The sequence below is a fragment of the Melozone crissalis genome, unplaced genomic scaffold, assembly GCF_028551555.1.
Source record: "Melozone crissalis strain CALT ecotype California unplaced genomic scaffold, PUWL_Pcris_2 ptg000012l_1, whole genome shotgun sequence".
NCBI lineage: Eukaryota > Metazoa > Chordata > Aves > Passeriformes > Passerellidae > Melozone > Melozone crissalis.
In genome coordinates, this window is record NW_026535790.1 from 6069228 (window position 1) to 6091939 (window position 22712).

General features: G+C 40.8%; 1 protein-coding gene across 2 annotated transcripts in view; it reads right to left on the reverse strand.

Annotated features, from left to right (window-relative positions):
- The window catches only part of GRIN2A (glutamate ionotropic receptor NMDA type subunit 2A), a 152467-nt gene that overhangs the window by 18029 nt on the left and 111726 nt on the right, over positions 1-22712 (reverse strand). For both annotated transcript variants that reach the window (XM_054271322.1, XM_054271321.1), the window contains exons 10-12: positions 21034-21263; positions 15657-15817; positions 1675-1862 (exon numbers count right to left, since the gene is read on the reverse strand). In XM_054271322.1, coding sequence (XP_054127297.1) covers positions 1675-1862; positions 15657-15817; positions 21034-21263 — 579 coding nt within the window. The remainder of the gene's footprint in view (positions 1-1674; positions 1863-15656; positions 15818-21033; positions 21264-22712) is intronic.

Genomic DNA, 22712 nt, shown 5'->3' on the forward strand with positions numbered 1-22712 from the left:
AGTCCACAGGTCAAAGTGTAAACACAGGGTAAGACTTGTCACACTTTGCTCCCACCCACTTTGTTTTGTACCTGATATTCAGAGTTGAGGTGAAGCATAAAAATGCAGCACCTTCAGTATTTTGATGAGATATTTCTTAAATAGCTTCAAGTGCTTTCCCTTCAATTTCATTTATTATTGTTCTCTGTGATTTCATTTTTTGTGTTGGATGAGAAGTATGAAAAATGCTGAAGGAGTAAGCATGAAGGAAATGCAAAGTGAAATGAATGGAAACTCAAGTGTTGCTCTGGCTACATCTGTAGGGGTTAGCCCACACGGAGAAAAACAACTCAGATGGTCCCTCAGGCTACAGGAGATTTTTCTTCTTTAGTATGGGACCAATAATTCAACTTCTCTGATTTAAATTCCTCATTTAAAAGTGGCTCTGAATTACAGCACCTAATAATTCTTAACAGTATTACACAAACAGAAAATAATATTCAGGAAAATGTGAATGTTTGAAAGGCAGCCATTGCAGGTCATCTAGGCATTCCTTCACCCAAGTTAGAGAGGTTTCTTCCACAGCCTCTCTAAACCCAACAGATGGATATGATGGCACTGTTATTTCCATATATACACCAGACAAAATGCATCAGCCGTGATGATGACACCTCTTCCAGTTGTTTAATGTTATAATAGGAGTAAAATCCATGTGCTGGAAGACTTATACACTCATTGTCTGCCCCATGAAAATTAATGTCCTGTGGTTTATGGAACAGGAGGCCACTCTGCTAAGTCCTGCTCTCTGCCACTGTTATTACACTGAAATTCACTATTCTTACCCTCAATTGCTTCTTACTGGTGACATTAAACCCATATTTATCTTTTCATAAAGCCCTCTCTTTCACTGATAGAGAAATGCAGAGTCAACACACACATCTATGTAAAAAACCAAAATAAACATTACGTAATACATATCATATCCCAATCTGATAGAGGATTTCATCAGTCACATCACAGAAAACTTTTAATTACCATATTTCTATTTGCTCCCACAGGTGAAACACGAAGCTTTCTACAACCAAAAAGGAGTTCATACCCTCTGTGGAGACTGAGTCATCATTGCTGTTTTCAAACATATCAAAGATATGCAGCAAGTTTTCTACTGCAGGGCAGAAGTGCCAAGAGGACCTACAATTCTTCTATTTCATGTTAGAATAAAAAATATTTGTTTGAAGTGCAACGAAACGAGTCACCCTAATTCAATTTCATAGGCATTCTTTCAGCAGAAGTTTGAATGAAACCATCCTGGATTAGGGATCACTCACATCAGCTCAGAACTGAGCTGAACACTTTTCAATAGCAGAACAGTCATGCTGAAGGATAACTCATCTACTAAGAGACAAAAACAAAGGAAATAAATAAATGGATAAATGCTCTCTAACACTTAGGCTAGCTTTACTTTGTGATGTATATGAAAATATTTTCTGAAAATAGAGGCTGATATCCTTGGTGGTGAGGTAAGTGGAAAAGAACTCCTGTGTCAGCACCAAGAAGTAATTTTACTCTGTTTTACCTTTTTTTTTTCATTTTAAAGACTTCAAGAGAACAGTACTAGCAGGCTCAGAGCTACTAAAACTGAATTAACTGTGTATACACAGAGGAAGAAAAGAAAGGAAAAATCTTGGTCCCTACCATCTCCCACAAACTGGAGGAGGGCGAGATCAATTTGTCTCTTCCAAGGCGATCCTTTCTGGAGAGCAATCCCATAGCCAGTAGTGGCAAAGATGTACCCACTGCCTATTGTGACAAGTTTGCAACCTTCATCTCTTCCAGCCTTGTAATTCAGCACTGCTGCATCATAGATGAAAGCATCCAACTTCCTGAAATAAAAGAAAACATTTTACAAACCAAATCATTAGGGACAGCTGTTGTCAGACTTCTTTTGTCCTTGATGTTAGGACCCTGTTGAATATCATATGGATTCTTTGATATCATTAATTACATATCCTGCTCTGCTGTATCTAAAATTAACAAAAGGCATCTATTTTAGTGAGGGGAAAGTAGGACACATAGTTTTGCATTTCTATTTTAAGGGATGCTGTAAAAAAATACTGAGCAGGAGAAACCAATCTACAAAATGTCTTGCCCTGATATCTTTGCATCTTTGCTCTTGGTATGGATAATAAATACCTTGAGATGAAAAATGGTCTCCAAAACCAACAGAAATTACAACAGAGAACTTAGAATTGACACAAAAATAGACAATTAGTATATTTCAAATACTGAAGGAGATTGAAAATGTTCACCAGTTTTACATACACACCCTTGTTTTATCTCTCTTTCCAAAAATAAACAGTGAAGGTGGAGGTTAAGTCCTTGATAAGACAAAGTCCTTGGTATGCTCCAGTATGTCAAAGTCCTTGATATACTGGAGCATATGTCATAGAGCTACCTAAATCCCACTGAAATATGATAGAAAATATTTCTTCATGATTCACAGTTCCAAACATACTATTTGTGTATCTGGAGCACAGCAGGAAGAAAAGAACTTGTGAAAAAGTTTAAGCCTTTTACCCCATCTACCTAAAAATGGAAGAATGTGATAATCCCATTCTCTAAAGAATACAGGGAACACAATAGGAGTGGAAAACAAACCCAGTAAAGAATGGAAAAGACGCAATGTCCCCCAGGGATACTTTCTCAGAAGCACTGTAAAGCAAGCTAGAAGGCAGGTGCATGGATGTTTCACAAATGAAGGCAGTGAAAATGCACATACAAGAGGAGGAGGCCATTTGGAAGGACAATCACTTGACAGATAGCAGCAGATCCCAGTCAAAGAAAAGGCATTTTTGCACTGCCAGAAATTCACATGCAAACTTCAGAAAGAAACAGATAAAGCTTTATTTTGTATTACTGCCCTCATCTGCAGCCAAAACCATTTAAGATGTTTACTGCTTGCAGAAGAGCAGCGGGAGGAAAAAGATGTTGAGGCCTCAGCTCCAGCCTCACCTGAATGACACAGAAAATCAAAGCCACCCCATTCCCAGGAATGCCCCTCCCTTCCCTTCTGTGATCCTGTAGGGAGTCAGAGGAGCAGGAGGACAATTGGCTTTGCTGGGTGGTGCGGGAGTCTCCCCCGAGCCCCAGGCCCTGCCAGCTGTGCCTGCTGAGCCCCTGCAGGGGCACAGAGCAGCACCTGCAGCACTGCTGGAGCCTCTGACGGGCTGCAGCTGACACAGCTTGGCACCACACTGCCCACCAACAGTCGGGGCCTGTCTCCATGGAAAGGCAGCTATAAAAATAAATGTACTGTGGCACAAACAGGTACAGCAGCATCAGCTTCAATTACATTCTATCAGGATGCACCAGTTGTGAATTCTGTTGCTATGAAGTTTTGGAGTTGCGCTTGCTGCTAAGCTTAAATCAGTTTATGTTGATAAAGCTTTTCATTTATACCCACAGAATGGAGAAGGACCTAGACATATCACATTTTGACTACTACAGAAAAAAAGGCCCAACATGCTTTCATGCATATCATAATTCAAAGTTTATTCATAAATAATCAATCAACAGAACCCTCACTTTTTCAGAACTCTAAATCAGATACCAAAAATGTGGCACTAAAGAAACCTGTGTCTATCTCACATTAAACCAAGAGGAATACCAGGAGAGAATTAAGTTTTTGGATTTTGTCTGCTGTCACAAAAAAGGGAACTTCCTGCCACTTATTACTATTCTTTATTGCTTTCCTTCAAGGATATTTATCCCAACAGTCACCATTCAAGTCATCTAATTGAAATTTAGTGAGGTGGTTAATTCAGAGTAGAGGTGGTTCATGCAACCATTAAAAAAAATAGTCGGGCCATCAGTTCTTTTGCTTTTCCCCTCTTCCCTAAAATTCAGTTGATGCAACTTTCAGTTTAAAAGTCAGATTAGTTCCACCAATGCTCAAAATCTGGTTTTCCCCTTCCTTTAAATGGATTATTTAATATGCAGAAAATCACTAAACATCTGGTAGGCGATGACACAAATTCAATCCATAAATAAAACATGGATGGCTACCTGGCACTGGGGGTAATTAATTTAATTATTAAATTGGAAAGAGTCAAGAGGGTGCTGGGGCACTAGCCAAGCCTGCAGCCCTCAACATAAGATCAGAGTTTTCTAAATGATGGGCTTTGATGCAGCACTTCAGAGACAATCTTTCTTTGTATGGAGAGCAACAACAAAAATGTGTGTCCTTTGGGTAGGCTCACAGTGGGAAAAAACCTCACAAACCTGCTTGCTGTACCCTCAGGACATTGTAGCTTTTCTGATCTACAGCAGACAATTACCAAAATCAATAGAGCCCAGCCTGACTGGCTGCCATCTGCAGTTATCTGTGGGCAAGGAGGGAGGGAAGGAGGGAGGGAAGGAGGGAAGGACTCTTCCCCTCCCAGAGGATGCTCACGGCTCTGGGACTGGGAGGTTTTGCTCTCTATGTGGGTACAGACACTGCTGCAACCAGACAACTTCAAACACACTCTGGAATTTGTCGTCTGTTTATTCTGGGATTTATAGTTTTGCAATGCAAGCACATAAAACACATGCTGCTAAACACAGAGAAAATATACAGTCAGCTATTCTTCCGTCAAAACAGCCTCAGTCAGAAATACAAAGGAAGATCATCTCTTTGCTAAAGACTCCAGGGCAAAAGCCTTGTGCTGCCTCTGAAATTGCACTCTTCACATGCAGTTTGCCTCCTCAGTTACTGAGCACTGCAGTAAAACCTTGGGACAGCAAGACACAACGCAGCACTCACTCACTGTGGAAGTGCCTCCCCAGCTTCCCAGGAGCCTGGGATCAGTGCAGTGCTCACACATGGAACAGGTTCTGAGGATGCAGGAGGCTTTACTTTTGAGGGCTTTTTCTATTCTGCTTCTCTAAGGTCACAACAAATCCCATTACACGAATCAATTTAAAAACATGAGGTGCTTTCCTGACAGATGCTGAGAGCTGAAGGTTCTGCTGTCAGTCGCTGCCCAATGTCTTAACTATAAATCAAAAATTGATTGCCCTGAAAAACTCTCAGTGTCCACAAACACAAACTTATATTCACAATATATTTTCTGCATTTCCAACATAACTCTTATAACCTCTCAAGGCTTAATCATCTCTTCAATGTGCTGATTACAGAAGTACTGTTCCTGCAAAGCTCCAGAACACCCTGTACCCCTGCAGCGTGGGCAGGGAGGAACAAGCCCCAACTGAAGAGCTCAGATTTTAGGGCACCCAACTCTTCCATCACTAGGACGTGAATTTCTGGCATTCCAAATTTTTAAGAGCTTTCAGATAACTATAAACACTTCTCAATTAGCGTTTCCAAAAATGGAGACAGCAAAATCTGGGCAAATCCCAAAATGTGACCCTTTCTGAGCAGTTTGCAAAGCTGGCAGCTAGATCAGCCCTGGAGGAAGACAAGGCAGGGATGTGTGCAGGCCAGAAGGCTGCTGGGAACACAGAGGACTTTCCTTCCTGCCATGTCTGTGTGGGGAAAGCCACAGCTGCTGTTTTTGCTGGGCTCTGATGGAACACCAGGCTGGGAGCATGGCAGAGACTGCTGGACACAGGAGCCTGTCCTTGTCTTGTCATTCTCCAGGCAGGACTGGGAAGACTGGACCTTCAGTGTCACAGACATCTTTTAGGAAAAATCCTTTCCTTAGGATTTTTTCTCCTGAGAAGCTGAGAAGCCTGAGGAACAAAATGTAAACAATGGTTATCTGCTGCTGTGGAATGCAACAGGTGCATCTGGGATTGGTCTCATGTGGTTGTTTCTAAATAATGGCCAATCACAGTCAGCTGGCTCAGAGACTGTCTGAGACACAAACCTTTGTTATCATTCTTTCTTTTTCTATTCTTAGCTAGCCTTCTGATGAAATCCTTTCTTCTGTTCTTTTAGTATAGTTCTAATATATTACATATAATAAAATAATAAATCAAGCCATCTGAAACATGGAGTCCGATCCTCATCTCTTCCCTCACCCTCAGACCCCTGTGAACACTGTTACACTCCAGCTCTCCCTGTTCTTCCTACAGAGACTGGCAAGCCCCAGGTGCTGGTTCTTGTGCCAGCAAAGCTGCAGAGTGCTGAAAGGTGAGTACGTGCCCCTGGGGTCACACCCTGAGCGCAGAGCAGCCTCCACATGCCGAGCACAGACCCTGCACCCAGAGAGGCTCAGAGCCCCTGCAGGCCTCAGCCACAAATTCACAATTGTCAGCTCACTGCAGCCTCAGCAGGGAGTGAACAGCTCTGTCACACTGTGGAGGTTTAAATAAACTGGTTAGAGATATTAGAGAGCTGAGAGAGAACTGCCAAAGCTGGAATCACAAAGGTTAATACGTGCCATGAACTGGTCAGACTGGGCAGGCACCTCCAGCCAGTGCAGGACCACAGAGCTGTGGCTCATCTGAGCTACAGGCAGGTCTGCAAACCTCCTCACAACCACTGCAATAACCCTGGCTAGCAGGAAAAATAAACTGTTTGGAATGTTTATATAACAGTGACTACAAAGGCAAATGTCTTTCAGCAAGCAAGCACCAAGAGAAAAGGCAATGGGGAGATTTTATCTCACAGCATCAGAGAATATCAGGTGGTATGAAATCATGAACTGGAATAGTTCTAGAAAAACTCAAAAGAGCATTACTGAATGTAATAGTTTGAAGTGGGAGATACGTGAAAAATAAGTGTGGACAATCCCATAACTAAACATTTATGATTCATCAAGAAGGATAAAAGTTGAAAAATCAGAATAGCTATAGCAAAAATTTGTTCTCAAGCATTGCTTAACACATGCAAAATTGCCTTTGTAGAGAAAATTTAAGTTAGAGAAAAAGGTACAAAAAGCAATTTCAGAAAAGTTGAAAACGCTTCCCTATAATTTTCCCCATCTTTATTATTGACACAACTTTTCATAAAATTCCTATGATGAAAACTGAAAAGGAAGATGAGGCAAGTGTTCCTTTATTAGTCACTTCTCCCTTACAACAGAATTACAACACAATTGAAAAAATGTTCCTTTGCTTCCTTAACCAGCTACATGATCCTTCAATGACTTTGCTCTCTTGATGGAATGAGAAGTAAAAATCAAAAATGCCAATCTGCTCAGTAGTTCTGGAGCCACAATGACAAAAAAAAAACCCGAAAAAATAAAAAAAAAAACCAAAAAACCTGTGTCCATTTAAGGTAAGATTAAGTTAAGTTTTTGGAGATCATCAATAGCAGTGTTGGGAAGGCAGCAAATACAAATATACTGTCTGTAAGATCTGATGGGTTTATGTCATAAACTTTCATTTCATCCCTCCTTTCTCCACAGAAGGGATAAAAGAAAGTGTGTCAACAGTGAACAATGAGGGAGAGCATCATTTGTGTCTCTGTGTCCTGGGGATCCAGTGCTGAAAGGTCACTGTGGAATGGCACAGCAATCAAAGGGAAAGAATGCTGCTCTGAAGATGAGGCTCCCATGAAAGTCTCTAAAGTGACACTTTGATACTGCTGGAGCAAAAGCAGATATTTAACCTTTAGCATGAAGGACTGTTGATTCCTCTGACACAGTTTTGACTAAAATGCATTTCAGCTTATCTGATGCACTTCATCCCCAGCAGTGACTTTATCTTTCAGTACACATTCAAATGGCTCCTCACAGAACTGAACTTCACACACACTGAGTGGATTTCTTGACATCTTGATATTGCCAATTCATTAGGGGAAAATTGAACAACCACCCCCTGCAACAGCACAGGTCAGCAAAGCGTAACCCAGTTAAATGGTGAACTCAGGAGCACAGAACCAGCTTTCAGCTTCTCTCCCAGCTTAAACTATCCTCACTTCAATCTGCACACAGGAAACACAGACCAAATTTGAAAGAGCAGGTTCTGACAGACATTAACACCACCATGAGAGGTTGTGGAGGCTTCACTTCACCTGTCAGGGCAATCCCAGCTGCCAGGAAATCCATGGAGAGCCTCCCTTGGCTGTGGTCACCTGCATGGGCACCTTCACCCTCCTCGCTCACAGGAGCTCCCATCCACCTCCCCTCTGCCCAAACACCTTCCCTGTCCCTGTAACATTTCCCTTAGCAACAGAATAATGGAAAATTTAGTGTGCCTTTATGATTAATTTATACAATGGAAGAGTGTCCCACTTCACATCTCAGAAGCCAAGCCAAGAAGTTTTTGCAATGCATCAGTTTATCAAAACACAAAACTTGAAGAGCTGAGTGGGGGGAATATATTTTTAGATTAAAGATTTTGTCCCAGTTACAATAGCATAATGAAGGATAAATTCAGCACAGCTCACCAAGTACCTGATCTCAGCCCCAAATGAAATGAAGACTAAAACTCAGAATAGCTTCTGAAAAGAATGGGGGTTAGATGGCACACAGCTACTTCCACCTGTTCATTTTATTTCCAGGCTACTTGTAATATGTAGAGATATTAGATAACAGCATTACCTAAAAAGTTATAATGCAGACAAAGGAAGTAATCTTAAAAAAAAACAAAACAAAACAAAAAAAAACACAATTAAAAAAAAAAACTGCAGAAGAGCACTCAGGTACTGAATAAAAGAATTGGAAATAAATTGCTAAAAATTATTTTTTCCTAAAGGCAAGTTTCAGGTGAACAGGAGAAACGGGGTTGTTTGTCTCTCTTTCTTTAAAAAAAAAAGTTTCAAAAGAAGACATCTTTGAGCCAGGAAGACATTCCTGAAAGTGTAAGAATTACAAGAATATGAGAATAACTGCATTTCCTGAAAGGACAGCAAGTTATGGGGAAGGAGGAATCAGCCATTAGAAAAACCGATGCCAGAAAATCCTGCCATGAGTGGAAATGCCACAGGAGTCCTTAAGTCTGAGCTGGCAGCTTGCAGTGCTGAACTCTGCTCACTTCAGCACTGAAATGAAAGCTGTGCTCATTCAGCCACACACTGCTTTTAAGATACTAAATTTCAGAATTGATACTGAAGAGATCCTTCTGAAAAATATTCCTAGATGGAACAGCGAATTTAACCATTTTCACATCTCTGCAGCCTTCTGGCACAGGTAGCAGCTGCCCAGCTGCAAACCAGTTTTCCAATTCTTAGCTCGTGTGGCTGCAGCTGGAACATCCATTGGAAATCATTCCCTGCAGAGCACAATGCCAAAATGAGCATTAGAGTGAACACTGAAACACATATTAGATTAAACCACCACAGAAAACATCATAATGTAAATTGAAATTAAGTTACCCCAGCCCTCTAATGCCAAATTAAATGAAGTTATTGATTGCAGAAGTTGTCTGAACTTGGTCAGCCAGGACAGAAAACCCTGAATGGGCCAAACTGTTTAGCAGAGATGTTTTTTCACAGATGGTCAGGAAGGAAACAGTTATTCACATTTTTTCTCCTTCAGACAGTTTTAAGGAAAGTGTATTTGTATTTGTACAATAATTTAGTGCTTATTGTCAAAATTGATAGTGGTAAGTGGACACCATGGAGCACAGCAAACATCTGCCTGTCCCAGGTAGTTCAGGATCTTTGTTCAGTGCTCTTTGATGTTTTCTGTGTTTATATGATGAGAGCACCGACACATGGGGCTCTCTCTTCATGTATCATAGCAGCTATCCTGGAAGGTTGCAAGCAATAAATTATTATGACTACAGATCTCATGCTGCCTACAGGCCTTTTCCTTTCTCCCTCAAACACTCTTCAGGGTTAAGCATCCATGTTAAAAATTGGGTTTTAACAGAGTTAACCATCCCTGGTAAATTCTTAAACATCTGGTTAAAGATTTGGACATTTCTGTGGGTTCTGGTTGTAAGCTGCTATTGTACCCCCATGAGAATAATGAGGAATTTGTGCTTTTAATGAAAAATTAAAATATATCGTTTTTCTTTCAAATAGACAACTTCTCTCACAGCTTGCCCTCCTCTTTTAAGGTGAAAAGGTATGAAAGAACAAAAACTAGGAAGTTTTTCCTTTGGTGAAAATTTTTATGATTTTTTTTCTGTAAAAATAAAACTATAATATTGAAATTGGTTTTGCATTGAAGTGGAGAGATGTCAGCTGGCTGCCTAAAAGACAAGTTGGGTTTGACTTTAACTTCAGGCACATCACTACTTAATTGGCAGTCCTAATTAGCAGCAGCACCTGCTGGGCACAATCCCAACTGTGCTGCAGCTGATGGGATCAGGGATGTTTGCCTCCTGGTTATGCCTGTGCCACGCTGCAGAGGCTGCCAGCTCAGCCTCTGACCTGCTTCTATTTGTTCAACAAATAACAGAGTGTGTGAGGCTGTGAATTGGATAATTTATAATCACTGTGAGAGCAACAAAAATCCAATTCAGGCCAATAAACTCACAGATGGGGTTAAAAGGCCATTGGGGCCTTCTGGGGTCTTCTCGTGCACTCTCTCTGCTTAGTGCCATAAGATTCTATAAAACATGTTAATAATCATGTTCTGTTCACATGGGAGAGTGGGCTTGCAGGGAGGAAATAACTCCTCAAGCCATTGGCACTGCTTCCAGGTGTTTGTGCTGGCATTGTACCTTGTCATTAAAGGATGCTGAGGACACAACCACCACGTGTCCCTGTCACAGTGACAGCTCAGGACAGCCTGCAGGCTGAGAGCAGCTCCTCTGGGGCAGCTCATAAATCATGGGGATGTAACCCTTCACTTCTGATAACCCAGCACAGCTGAGGCCATCCCAGCTGAGGCCTTTCCCAGCAGCTCTGTAATTCCATCAGCATGTCACAGAGGACGTGGGAATAAGGTGTTCAGCTGATGTGAATCAACACAAGCACTGCTGTCTTCAACAGGAAGGCAGATGAAGTCCCAAGTAAACTTTAGCATCAAATCCCTGAGCACACAGTCACAGCTGTGGCTGGCAATAAAAGCTGTAAGCACTCATGACAGCCAGGGGATCTGCAGCTGCTTGCCTGGGGAACACCAGGGACTCATTCCTGCAGCTCCCTTGAAAGGAAGTGACGGGCAACAGGCAAGCAAACATTTCCCATTTTATCCCTACAGTAAAAAGAGCCTCTCCCAATTAAATTTTCTCATTTCAGCCATTAGCAGTTAAATCCCAGACTATACGCCACTGTAGATGTGCTGGGGCAAAGGTGAGAACGTGAAATGCAGTTCCAGTTTATTGCCATTGCAATTTCTCCTCTTGACAGCTTTACAGCCACAAATAGAAACACTGCGTGCAAACTCAAGAGCTATGAGCTCATACAGCCCACACCAGAGAGCTGCCACTGGAAGGATGCTTTGCCTGCAAAAAGATGGTATTCTTTGACTATAATCTCTTCAGGAAAGATATAGCCAGGCAAACAGAAGGAAGCACACCCAAAGAGCCACGGCTAACATAACGCAATAATTAACGACTTCCTATTTGGGAATTTATTCTCTCCTCAAAAAGCACAATCAATAGGACCTGTCTCCCTGGTGCAGAGGGTTCTAGAAACGTAGATCAATTAAATGCAGCATGGACAGAAACGCTTGCAATGCATTTTCAAGGCTGTATTTGATCAATAAACGTCTCAAGAGCTCAGAGGAGCCTCCACGGCTCAGGGAGAGCTGGGCACTCCCACCAAGAGCACATTAGCTAATCCTCACAGACCCTGCTCTCCTGAGCAATGCCCAGGGCAACAACTGCCATTTCTCTTCTCATTAAGGAACAAAACCCTACAGAACCCTGAGCTGCTTGGTCCTGCCTAAGGAACAATGCCAAGCTAGGCACGTAGCACAGCACATGTGGACCACCTGATCCCTTAAATGCATGAAATTCAGTGAAAAACACAAGTACACGTTTTGACAAGCTTATAAGATCCAGGTTGCTTTCAGCAGCAAACTGGTTTGAAGGAGGGACAATATTTTGCCATTTTGAAGATTATTAAGTAGCACTTCGCTAACAAGATTTTCCTTTTTAACAGGCCTGGTTGCCTGACACATTAAATTAATAAATTTCTGCTGCTGTTCAAATGGTATTTCAGCAGCTTCCTGAGAAACACATCTGTGAATCTCAGAAATAAGACCCTAGTGACAAGAGATGGATGTTACTGAGTCTTTACAGAATTTTTTTAAGATCTTTTCAGAAACAAAGGTTGATTTTGTATCAAAGAGGAAAAACCAATAAAGCTGATAACTTTGCCTTCACCCCGATGGCAACAAGCTGCAGTGAACCCCTATGGGGACTCACCTGAGGGAGGAGGTATAATGTCAATGTCAGGCTAACACAAAAATCTCATTGCCACTTTGATTTGCAGCATTTCCCAGGTGATGATCTCAAACATTTTTGATACTAATTGAACAAGATAGGTCCAAGCCTATTGGCCATGCAATGAAGTTGCTTGTTCTAATTAAAAAAAACAAAGGCAGATGCTTTTCTTGTACATTAATTTCTGAAACAGCACCAGCCTCACCTCTCAAAGATGAAAGCAGAAAGGGGCTGGGTTTTGTCAAGGCTTCCCAGACACAGATGTGAGCACATTCACCTCTGCATGTACAGCAATGCTCCAACACAAGTCTTATCTAACCCTTACACCTGACCAGGAAATAAAGGCAGGAATACCATTTATTTTATACATATTTCTATAAATGTTTCTATCCACATTTCTCTCCCCCATTAGCAAGTGGACTGAAGCAGCTGGTTTTCCACTTCTTGAAAGAAAGCAAGATTTAAAAAATATCCAAACCAAACAAAAAACAGCAGTTTGGTTCTATTTTGTTTTCAGAAATCTGTGCATCTGAAATTTTATGTTTGTCCTCTTCCTGCTTTCTCCTTCTAGTTCAACTCAATAACATTATGTATTAAACATAATGATCTCAAAGATCAAGATATTTCCAATCCATCTCAAGATGTTAATGCTAATCAAAAGTTGATCAAAAGACTTTGTTTGAGACACAGGAAAATCAGACTGAACAGTGACAAGACGTTACTTTATAATTCCATTTTCTTTGGATCACAAGGGCCACATGTATGGCATTATTCAGTCATTAAGCATTGCTTCACTGATGGCATTTTTTGCTCCATCTTGAAATTAGAATCAAACACTATACAAAAGTAATTAAAAGGGACTAAACCTCATGTCTCCAATTAAGCAAAAGTAGTTTTTAAAGTGAGATTGGAAATACAGGTTATACACACAGTCTTCAGGGATAGCACAGTTCATATTTATTTTAACTCACAGCAGCAATTATCAACCAGATTCTTTGCAAGTCCTTCTCAGTCTATAGAATATGACTAACAGTATCAGATAGTTCATTTTCAAAAAGTTGTGCAGAAGCAGCAAGTCTTACTGTGGACAAGGGAAGTTGCTTGTTGTATGCCCAAGGATGAGAATGGAAAAAAAAAAAAAAGATAAAAGCACAGGAATAGTTTTGGAAAGATATAAAGATGAAAAAGACAAATTAGCTGTAATAAGGTGAACAGAACACACACACTGAAGAGGAAAATAGAAATTATATATTTGTTTGGGAGCAGAAGCAGTTTGAGGAAGAAGAGATGAGTCATCCTCAAAAGAGCCATAGAAACACAGACTCCATGGGACCAGATGTACTAAATATCATGGAATCCAGTGAATCAGGGAGGGAAGGAAGTTAAAGGTGTCTCAACTAGACTTCATTGACTTTAGTGAAAGATGAAAGGGCAAATTTCACATGGAAGAGAGAAAAAATTTGGTCAACTAAATCATGGCAGGGAGAGAGAGAAGATACAATTCTGTATGCTGAAAACCAGAAAATTTGGCAGAAGAAATGAAGAATTGTTTTTGAAGACTATGAGTTTGAGAGCAGCTGACATCCTGCTGTTCAATCCTTCTGCAGGTGCCACCAGACAAAATCCCAAGGAGCACAGCTGGAGGCAGCAGTTACTTGTACTGACCCAGAAGTTTATTTGTACCATCTGCTATAGAAATATCAGCCAAGGGTAGCAAGGCAGACAGCTGGGGGTATCCACACAGAGAAATCACTCAGAAGGGGAAAGAAACTTCAGCAGGGGAAGAGGAATCTGTCAAAAATGAATAGCTGATGCTGTCAAAAGGAGCAAAGCTCTTGAGAAGGACCATCAGCTGGCCCAGAGCAGCCAGCCTGAGTTTCAGTGAACATCCTGAACAGCCCTGCAGTCAGGTTGGCCCCCCTGTTTTCACACTTAAGTGTCTGAGGAGTGGCCTGATTTTCAAGCTAACAGCAGATTTTCAGGGCTTTCAGTAGCACAAATGGTTGCTGAAAAGTACAAGCAGTTTAGATCCCCTAAATAAACTGTCCATCCAGCAGAACAAGTCCTACAAATGGCTGAAATCAGGACATCTCCTTCTTCAGAAATTCCCAGCAGGAAAGGCAGGATCCAGCTGTCCACTCAGCAAAATTCAGCTGCCACCCAGGAAATGTGACCTGCCCAGGCTGGGTCAGAGCAGGAGCTGCAGCCTGGCAGCCCTGGGCAAGGCTGGTCTCACGCAGTGTCACACATCTGGGCTGGCATGGCACAAACCAGGCTGGGCAGTGCCACTGAGAGTGCCAATGTCACACACCTGGGCTGGCATGGCACAAACCAGGCTGGGCAGTGCCATTGAGAGTGCCAATGTCACACACCTGGGCTGGCGTGGCACAAACCAGGCTGGGCAGTGCCACTGAGAGTGCCAATGTCACACATCTGGGCTGGCATGGCACAAACCAGGCTGGGCAGTGCCACTGAGAGTGCCTGCAGATATGAGGGCACACTGAGTCCACACAGCAGCAAGGAGAGAGGAGAAGGAAGAGAAGGAAGCAGCTGGAAGGATAACTTTTTGAAGAAGGAGTCTTCATTCTAAGAAAAGATTTCGAGATTTCAAGGCGTTTGGCTTAATTAATACATTATACTTCCATACAGGTTTGGCAGAAGGGGAGTAAAAATTAAAAGGATAAGCAGTTCCCCAAAAAGTGTCAAAACAGGGTATTTTAGTATAGGAAGAAACATGTCCTGTGTTCACCATAAATAAGGAGAGATGTTCCTTGAAACAGCCCCTAGAGTACATACACTCAAACCCACTAAAGTAACTTCTCACTTCAAAACAAAACCTAAAAATCCTATATTGAGAAATTAATATTATTACTGTTTTATTTACAAATATAATCATGTTGCTATCAAGCCTAAATGTTTAGAGCCTGCCACCCAGATGAATAATATATGAGCAATGAGTCACTCTCATACCTTTGGAGGATTAAGAATGAAAATTTATCTTTGTCCAAACAAGGAGATTGGGCTACTTCAGACAGAAAAGGATGGATGGCACTCAAGACTAAATTCTCAGATCTTAAGAAAGAAGGACACTAATATTTATCAGAATATTTACCAAGATTGTCAGAAGCAGGATTAGGCAGCACTGCAAATATAACTACAGATTGTACTGTGTTCAAATTCAAGAAACATTAATTCTGCCCTTTGAAACTACTTCTCAGAGGACATTGAAGCTACCATGTAATTTTAAAACAATCACAGAAATCACAGTCAATCATTTTCCTTTTTGATAACTGTACAGTGCAGTTGGAGGGAAAAAAAGCACCAAGTACTACACAGCAGCCTGCCATCAGTCTGTCCAGTACCACAGAAAGTACAGATCAATAGTTCTCTCTTTCTGAAAAGTTTACAGCATCCTTTAAAAACCTGGAAAAAAAAAAACTCACCCAGTTTTCAAGCTGACCAAGGCATCCTCAACTCCCTTCTGGTTAAACTTGGTCATGTAGAGGTGCATGTCAGGGTAGTTGTTCCGGATATTCCTCTCAGTGCTTCCATTTGGGACTGTCCCAAACCGAAAAGGAGGTGAATAATCATGTGGCCTTTGAAACTGGAGATAAAGGGGATAAACAAAGTGTTTCAGGCATCCAAAATATGAAGAAGGGCAATTTCAGCTTTAAAAAGACAGAAGTTGTGTCAATTGCCTCAAATTTCTTCTAGGCAAATCTGTGGGTCAATTCAGGTCTATTATACCAGAAACTGTCTTCACACAAAATTCACATAATCTACATCCAAGGTAAAACCAGCTCCATTTTGCCACTCAAATGTGACTTTCTCCCATGCTCTGCACTTTGGCAGGACAACAGAAGCTGGAGCAGATCCTCATCTGCCAGCATCTCTCAGGGAACCCAAGCACACTGGCAAACTGCAACCAAAGGAAAAGAGTATTTTGTTGATAGCAATTTCACGCTTCCATCTCAGTTGGGACACTGTGATTCCCCATCAGGAAGATGGGAAAAGGATCATCCTCAGTACTCAACAGGGAGCCCCAGTCCTGGAGAATGCCAGGGAGAGGCAGAGTGAGGGAGTTTCCTTCCACCCATGACTGGAGTGGAATAAAAGCTCCTGCAGCTTCCACAGGGGCTCAGAACCCATAGGCTGATATGAGAAGGGCTTCTGGAGCTCCCACACCTGTAATCCTAGTCCCTGTTCACCCCTACCATTTAAAGCTATGAACCATTTGCTTGAGGACATTGAGGTTTATTCTACAATTTTACTCTATCATTATTGCATCAGCACAGATGAACCAGCCAGGGGGGATCTGCAAAGGAATGGCAATAGCTCAGGGCACATGCAGGCTTCACACTTGGCAATCCTTCAAATAATCTCACATACATTTTTTGCTAACAGATCTGAAAATTTTATATGCACCTTTTCAACATCTTCCTTTAAAACCCAAGTGACAATTTAGGATGAAAATGTCTCTTTAAGAAACAAATTTAAAAGGTCACTCAGATTAGAGGAACTATTGGCTAATGAGGAAATTGAATTGAGCATTGATAAAAGCAGTCACCCATTAATTCCACTCTAAATGCACTCTGTTTTTATTGCTGAAGTCAGAAGAGCAATCTATATATCCTGTGCTGCAAGAGATGCCTAATATTTATACAGCTACTGATTCCTTTGGGCCTCCACATGAAATATTTCTCTTTTTAACATTTGGTCTCAGGGCATCAAGCATTCCCAAGATCCAGTGCCAATTTGCAAAGAGAATACAAATGGGTTTACACAAAAACTGGGAGTATTTTCAATTCCATCAAACCTTGACTGTGAAATTATTGCTGCAACACCATTTTCTTGTTACAGAACTACAATTAAATACTTCATTTTAATTAAGCATATTTTGACAAAGCATAAAGGAATGAACTCTATTTTTCTCTATTTGTTTAGCTAACAGATGTCTTACTTTCCTCATTTTCCCTTTTCAGAGCTTTACTGTTTAAATTATAACTTTGCTACTACTTTTACACATAGTAATTGACCCATGCACCAAAATTACACTGTACACTACTCATGATTCTTAGTCTATATTTGCTATCTCTCTTTCTGAGTTTATTATGCAGCACTAAAACAAACCCTGCTTTTAAATATATGCCCAGAGAGTCTACTGATATAAATGTAGCTTGCTATGAACTTTATTTAAATCTAGAGATAATGTGTCTCTGATGTATTGAAATGGCTTCATGTGTCTCCTAAATTTGCCACTCAATAGAACTGGAAAAAATAGAACTGCCAATTTCAGGACCTGTAAGACTTGCTGCTCTTTATATTGCTGGGATTTTTTGGAAATTCAGCTGTGGGGAGCATTCTGCAAGCTCAGTTCCCAGTGTGGCAGGAGAACTGGGGGAATGGCAGGAGAACTGGGGAAACAGGGATTTTATGGTGGAGAATTCTGGTGATTTCAAAATGGAGTTTGTTTTTAAATAGTCTCACTTTTCAAAAACATTCATATTAAATCTAGGATGTTGGCAGGCATTTCCTCTCACAGGAATAGTTGAAAGAATTAACACATCTGTTCAAATTGAACTTTCATGGCAGACAAAAATATTTCTGCAGAATACAAGGATGAATAAAAAGCCCAAGTTCATTCAAAAGTCACAGAGTTAAAAAGCAGATTAATAGTTCCAAACCCCATCTACAGACTGGAATTTCTTGGCACCAAGCAACAAATTTTATCACTCATGAGGAGATTATTTTTGAAACCATCATCTGCTATTATACTGCTGCTCACAGACTACTTGTAAAGAAAAAAGAGGTTTAAATCTTTTTTCCTAACACTGCACTCATATCTGAGATGAATAAAGTTTTCATCAATAATATTAAACTTATATTCTGTGAACTGCCACATCCTGGAGAAGCAGACAGGACTGTCACTGTCTGTGACTGCAGCAAAGATCTCTATGGCAGGCAAGAGACAAGAAAAGAAAAAATAAATCAAGGCTCTATATGCATTCATTTTCCCTAAAGCCCCATGATGAGAAACAAAATATGTCATGTTTGCTAGGAAATCATTTTCTTCCTAGACATTTCATGAAATGCTGATCTTTTAAATCATGGAGAGAACTCTTGAGCTGAATGCACAACGCCCTTGTTTGAGTCACAGATGAGAGGTCTCCTGTTACTCTGAAGAGTGACCAATTCACTCTTGTCTCCCCTGCTCTGCCACCCTACAGAACTGTAGCACATGGCAAAACAACTCCAGTATTTTGCTTTTATTTTATTTTTTCTATACGCCTTAATAAAACTGGCAATCTCATTACGTTAGCAAAGTCTTCCAGAAACATTACATACTGACTTAATTTAAAGATTTACTTGCTTGCCTGAAAAGGCTGGTGTTGAGAGCAGCTGTTTGTTGTTGTTCTGGAGTTTTTAAGGAACTTCAGGAAACACTACTAAAATACTAGAAAGCAGTAAATAATCTCCTGCCTGTCAGTGGCATCGTTAAGGTTTGCTGTTAAAGCCGCAGAGCAGCTCCTGGGCCATGTGTATGTGAGGCAGAGCCCCAGCAGAACAACACTCTGAGACAGCTCTGAGCACAGCTGCCCACCCTCCTGCAGCAATTTTTTCTGTTTCATTGCATGGAATAGGCACAAAAGGTCTCAAAAGTACAAAAGCCACGAATTTCAGTCTTTGCTGGATACTTCGGACTCATTTTCTGTTCCTTCTGATGAAGACAAAGCTTTTGAACATCTATTACGTACACAAGAATGTCAAAATATAATTTTCCTCTCATTTGCTGAATCATTTGAGTTTGTGAACACCCACCCCTCCTAACTCCAGAACAGGCTGTGCCATGGATTTCTGGGTGACACTCTGGCGACGTGGCATTCACAAATTCATGAGCAGCATTTCAAGGGATGAGGAAACTGTAAAGAGGTCTTAGAGCATAAGGGGTAAATAACATCTTATCATCACATCAGCAAATCTGGTGAACCAGCTGACAGAGGGCAACAAAATTCCTGAATGGGACAACACTGAGTGCTGCGGGTCAGGGGTGGCTGCTCAGAGAGAGGGGGGTTTTTCCTGATTCTTCCATCACACCCCAGTATCTCTAACTGGAAACACTTTTTGGCACTGGCAGTACAGCATTGACAGAAGAGCTTGACTCTTCAGGTATGGCAGTGGGAAAAGTGGGAGAGGAGAATAATTCACAAGCCCAGAAGTGGGGTTTGGTTTTTTTTTAATTTTTGCAAAAAAAAAATAATTAGTGAACTTTTAGGTATTAATTATTCAAATTTGATTACACCCACATTTCTGGCCCTTGCCTGTGACTGCTTTGCTTCCTGCAAGGGTCAGAGTTCTGTACTGAACTGTATAAACATAGAGGGGGAAAAAAGAAAGAGGGGAGAAAAACAATTTAACATCAATCAGATTACATTCCCATAAATTATCCCAAATTATTTGGTTTTTTAAAATCCAAGAAACCTCAGGATTGTGGAGGAGGCAAAACCTATGTATGACAAGAAGAATGTTCTGAAATAATTCATTGCTATTCTGGAGTTCTAACATTTTTTTTATTTAATCAGAAAAGGCATGGCTTCCCTGCCTTATATCTATGTGCTTCAGGCAAAGTTTGAAGAACCAAAAAATAGAAACAAAGGTGGCAGATCAAATAAATGATCAGCAGACCACACAACAACAGATGGTATTTTCTGATTCAAGTATTTTTCTATTTTTACTTTGCTTTTTGTGGAAATGAAATCCTACTTAGCAGTCGGAATAGAAAAAATAACAAACCTGAGGAAGTTACAGGCCAAAAGCCACAGAACAGGAGCTGACATTTCCAGCCCTGTGGCAAAGAGCCAGCGAGGAGGGGAAGGTGAGGGTCAGTCACACCTGAGCTCGCTGCTGTGCCAGGTGAAGGCAGAGCCTGCCAGAACCAGGGCCCAGGAAAATGCTCTGCTCTTGCTCACCAAATGCTCTGTTCTTGCTCACCAACAGCAGAAAGACATTTCTCAAATCTTCTTCTTTTTTATCCCCAAGAGACAATGCCATTTATCTGCCTCTTCTAAGAATATTATCTTAAAATAGAGAGATATTTAACAATCTTCATGCTCTTTCAAAGGTTTTGACAACACAATTAAATGAAAACAAAACTATTATCATTTCTTGTTTCTTTTTAGCTTTCCTCTAGCCATGCTTGCTTTGATATATCAGGCAATCAATCAAAGGCTGGTAATAAAAAGAAGTTAAAACAAAAAAAAAAACCAGACAAGGCTGAGATGATGTCTTTTTGGTTTGTTTTTAGTAACATTTTCCTTTATTTTCTGTCCTTTGAGAAAAAAACCCTTTGTGAAATTGTCCCCTGGGCTATACTGTATTTAAATATTTCTTCTTAATGTCAATATTTAGTTTCATTTTCAAAAAACTGGGCACAGACTTAACAAAAGTATGCCCTTCAGGTATCTTGTGCATATTCATCACAACAATTCTGCAATAGAATTTTTTCTATTAATATCCCACAAAATTTTTCAAGCTTTTTATTTTGGTGAGGCATTCTTTTGAACCAAGCACTAATTGAGTTCTGTAATAAAATAAAGGTGATTTTTAGTTAATGCAGCTACTTTTGAATAGGCTATGCAGAGATTTTAAATATAGATTGATGTTTTCATGCTTTGTGTCTTAGGTTTGTTAGTAAAGCTTGCACTCAGAAGGAAATCATCCAGTTTTAGTTCATTATCTTGCTCAGAGTTTTTATCAGGAAGTACAAATTTGCAGAAGGATTATGGAGAATGCACACTGACACCTTTTGAGCTGAATACCTACCTTCTTATCACTCAGCCCAGTCACTTGGTCAACAAATTCCTCCTGAATCATGAAGGCAGCTAAGTTGGCAGTGTAGCTGGCCAGGAAGATGACAGCAAAGAAAGCCCAGACTGACACCATGATCTTGCTCGTGGTGCCCTTGGGGTTCTGCACAGGCACAGAGTTGTTGAAGACCAAGCCCCACAGCAGCCACACTGCCTTCCCAATGGTGAAGGATGGCCCATGGGGATCTGCAAGTTCAAAGAGCACTTAGTTCAGCTGCACTTAAATTAAACCTTGCCAATATACCATGCAGGGACAACCCATTAGTGCCAGAGACATGATTAGAAAATATTTTGGTATATATATATTCACTGTACTCCAAATACACTCACAGGATTTACCATAGGTACCCTCCATTGCAATGACAACGAGTTCCACATTTTTAAAGCATATTTCAACATTTTTCTACATGGCATATGGTTCAAAATTTTTAAGATGAAAATGGAAAGGATAGGTTTGGAGGAGAAGCAGGCTGGTGTGTCTCCTGCAGGAAGAAATGTGCCACACTGTTGCCCTGTCAGTTTTCTGTGCCAGCAAACATGTGAAATGGAAAACTGGAGGTTTAAGACTTAATGATTCAATTCTAGTACTTTTCTTACCCCAAATTATTTTTATCATCTCCAGTCATCCAACATTATGCTTTTTGAACATTATGTAAGCATTTTTAAGATCAAAGTGTGTGAATGTGTCACCTACTTTTAAGCACCTTTGTACTCAGAGCATGAATCAGAAAGACAGAACAAAGGAGCTACCTCTACAGACAGGGAATTTAGAGCAAGCCAGGCTCTGGCTGCCTCACATGTTCAGAGTCAGTTCTGTGGCTCCAAATGTGTTGACATTACAGGTGAAATTCTCTCCCAGCTAAGCCATTCTTTAATTTTTGTTATTTCTATTTTGGGTCATCTTTTAATTCACCCCAAAGCTGGGAGTGGACAGTACACTGCCCCCAGGCTCACCCAGGGGCAGAAGTGAATGAACAATGTCATTATCCACCCCAAAGGCCCCATTTACGGAGCCTGGGGGCACCAAGGGCAGTTATTCTCACCCAGCCCTAGGTAGGCACAGTGCAATCACACATAGCTCATCACCCAGACTCCCTGCACCCTCAGTGCAGAGAAACAGAGCTCCCCTGACTGTGACTCATTTGGCCTACTTATAATTATCTTTTTTTCACTTCAATTGCAATTTAGTCAATAAGCTCTGATGCAGAAATCTGTAACTTTATCTCCTTCCCTGCCCTGTCCCTTTATCCAAGGGGATGCACATTACAAATATAGATTTAATCATTCATTTAAACTATAATTTATCTTAATAATAATTCAACAATTCTTAAAATAATAAAACCCTAAGTGGGAATACTCAGTGCATGTTCTCATTTCAGTAGAAATGCTCTCTAGTGCGGTGCAAATATTTCACAATGCAGCCAAACTCTACATCTCAGATTATGCTCCTGTTCTGCAGCAGCACTAGGAAAATAGAGTGCAGTAAAATAAACACAATGGAGCTGCAACTACCTTCTAGACATATTAAGGACTGAGCTGATACAGGAATAATGTGCATTTTTCTGAGCAACAGTGTTACAGAAATTATATGCCAAGGGAGCAATCTAAAGTTCTGTTTATGCCACTGGGGATTGT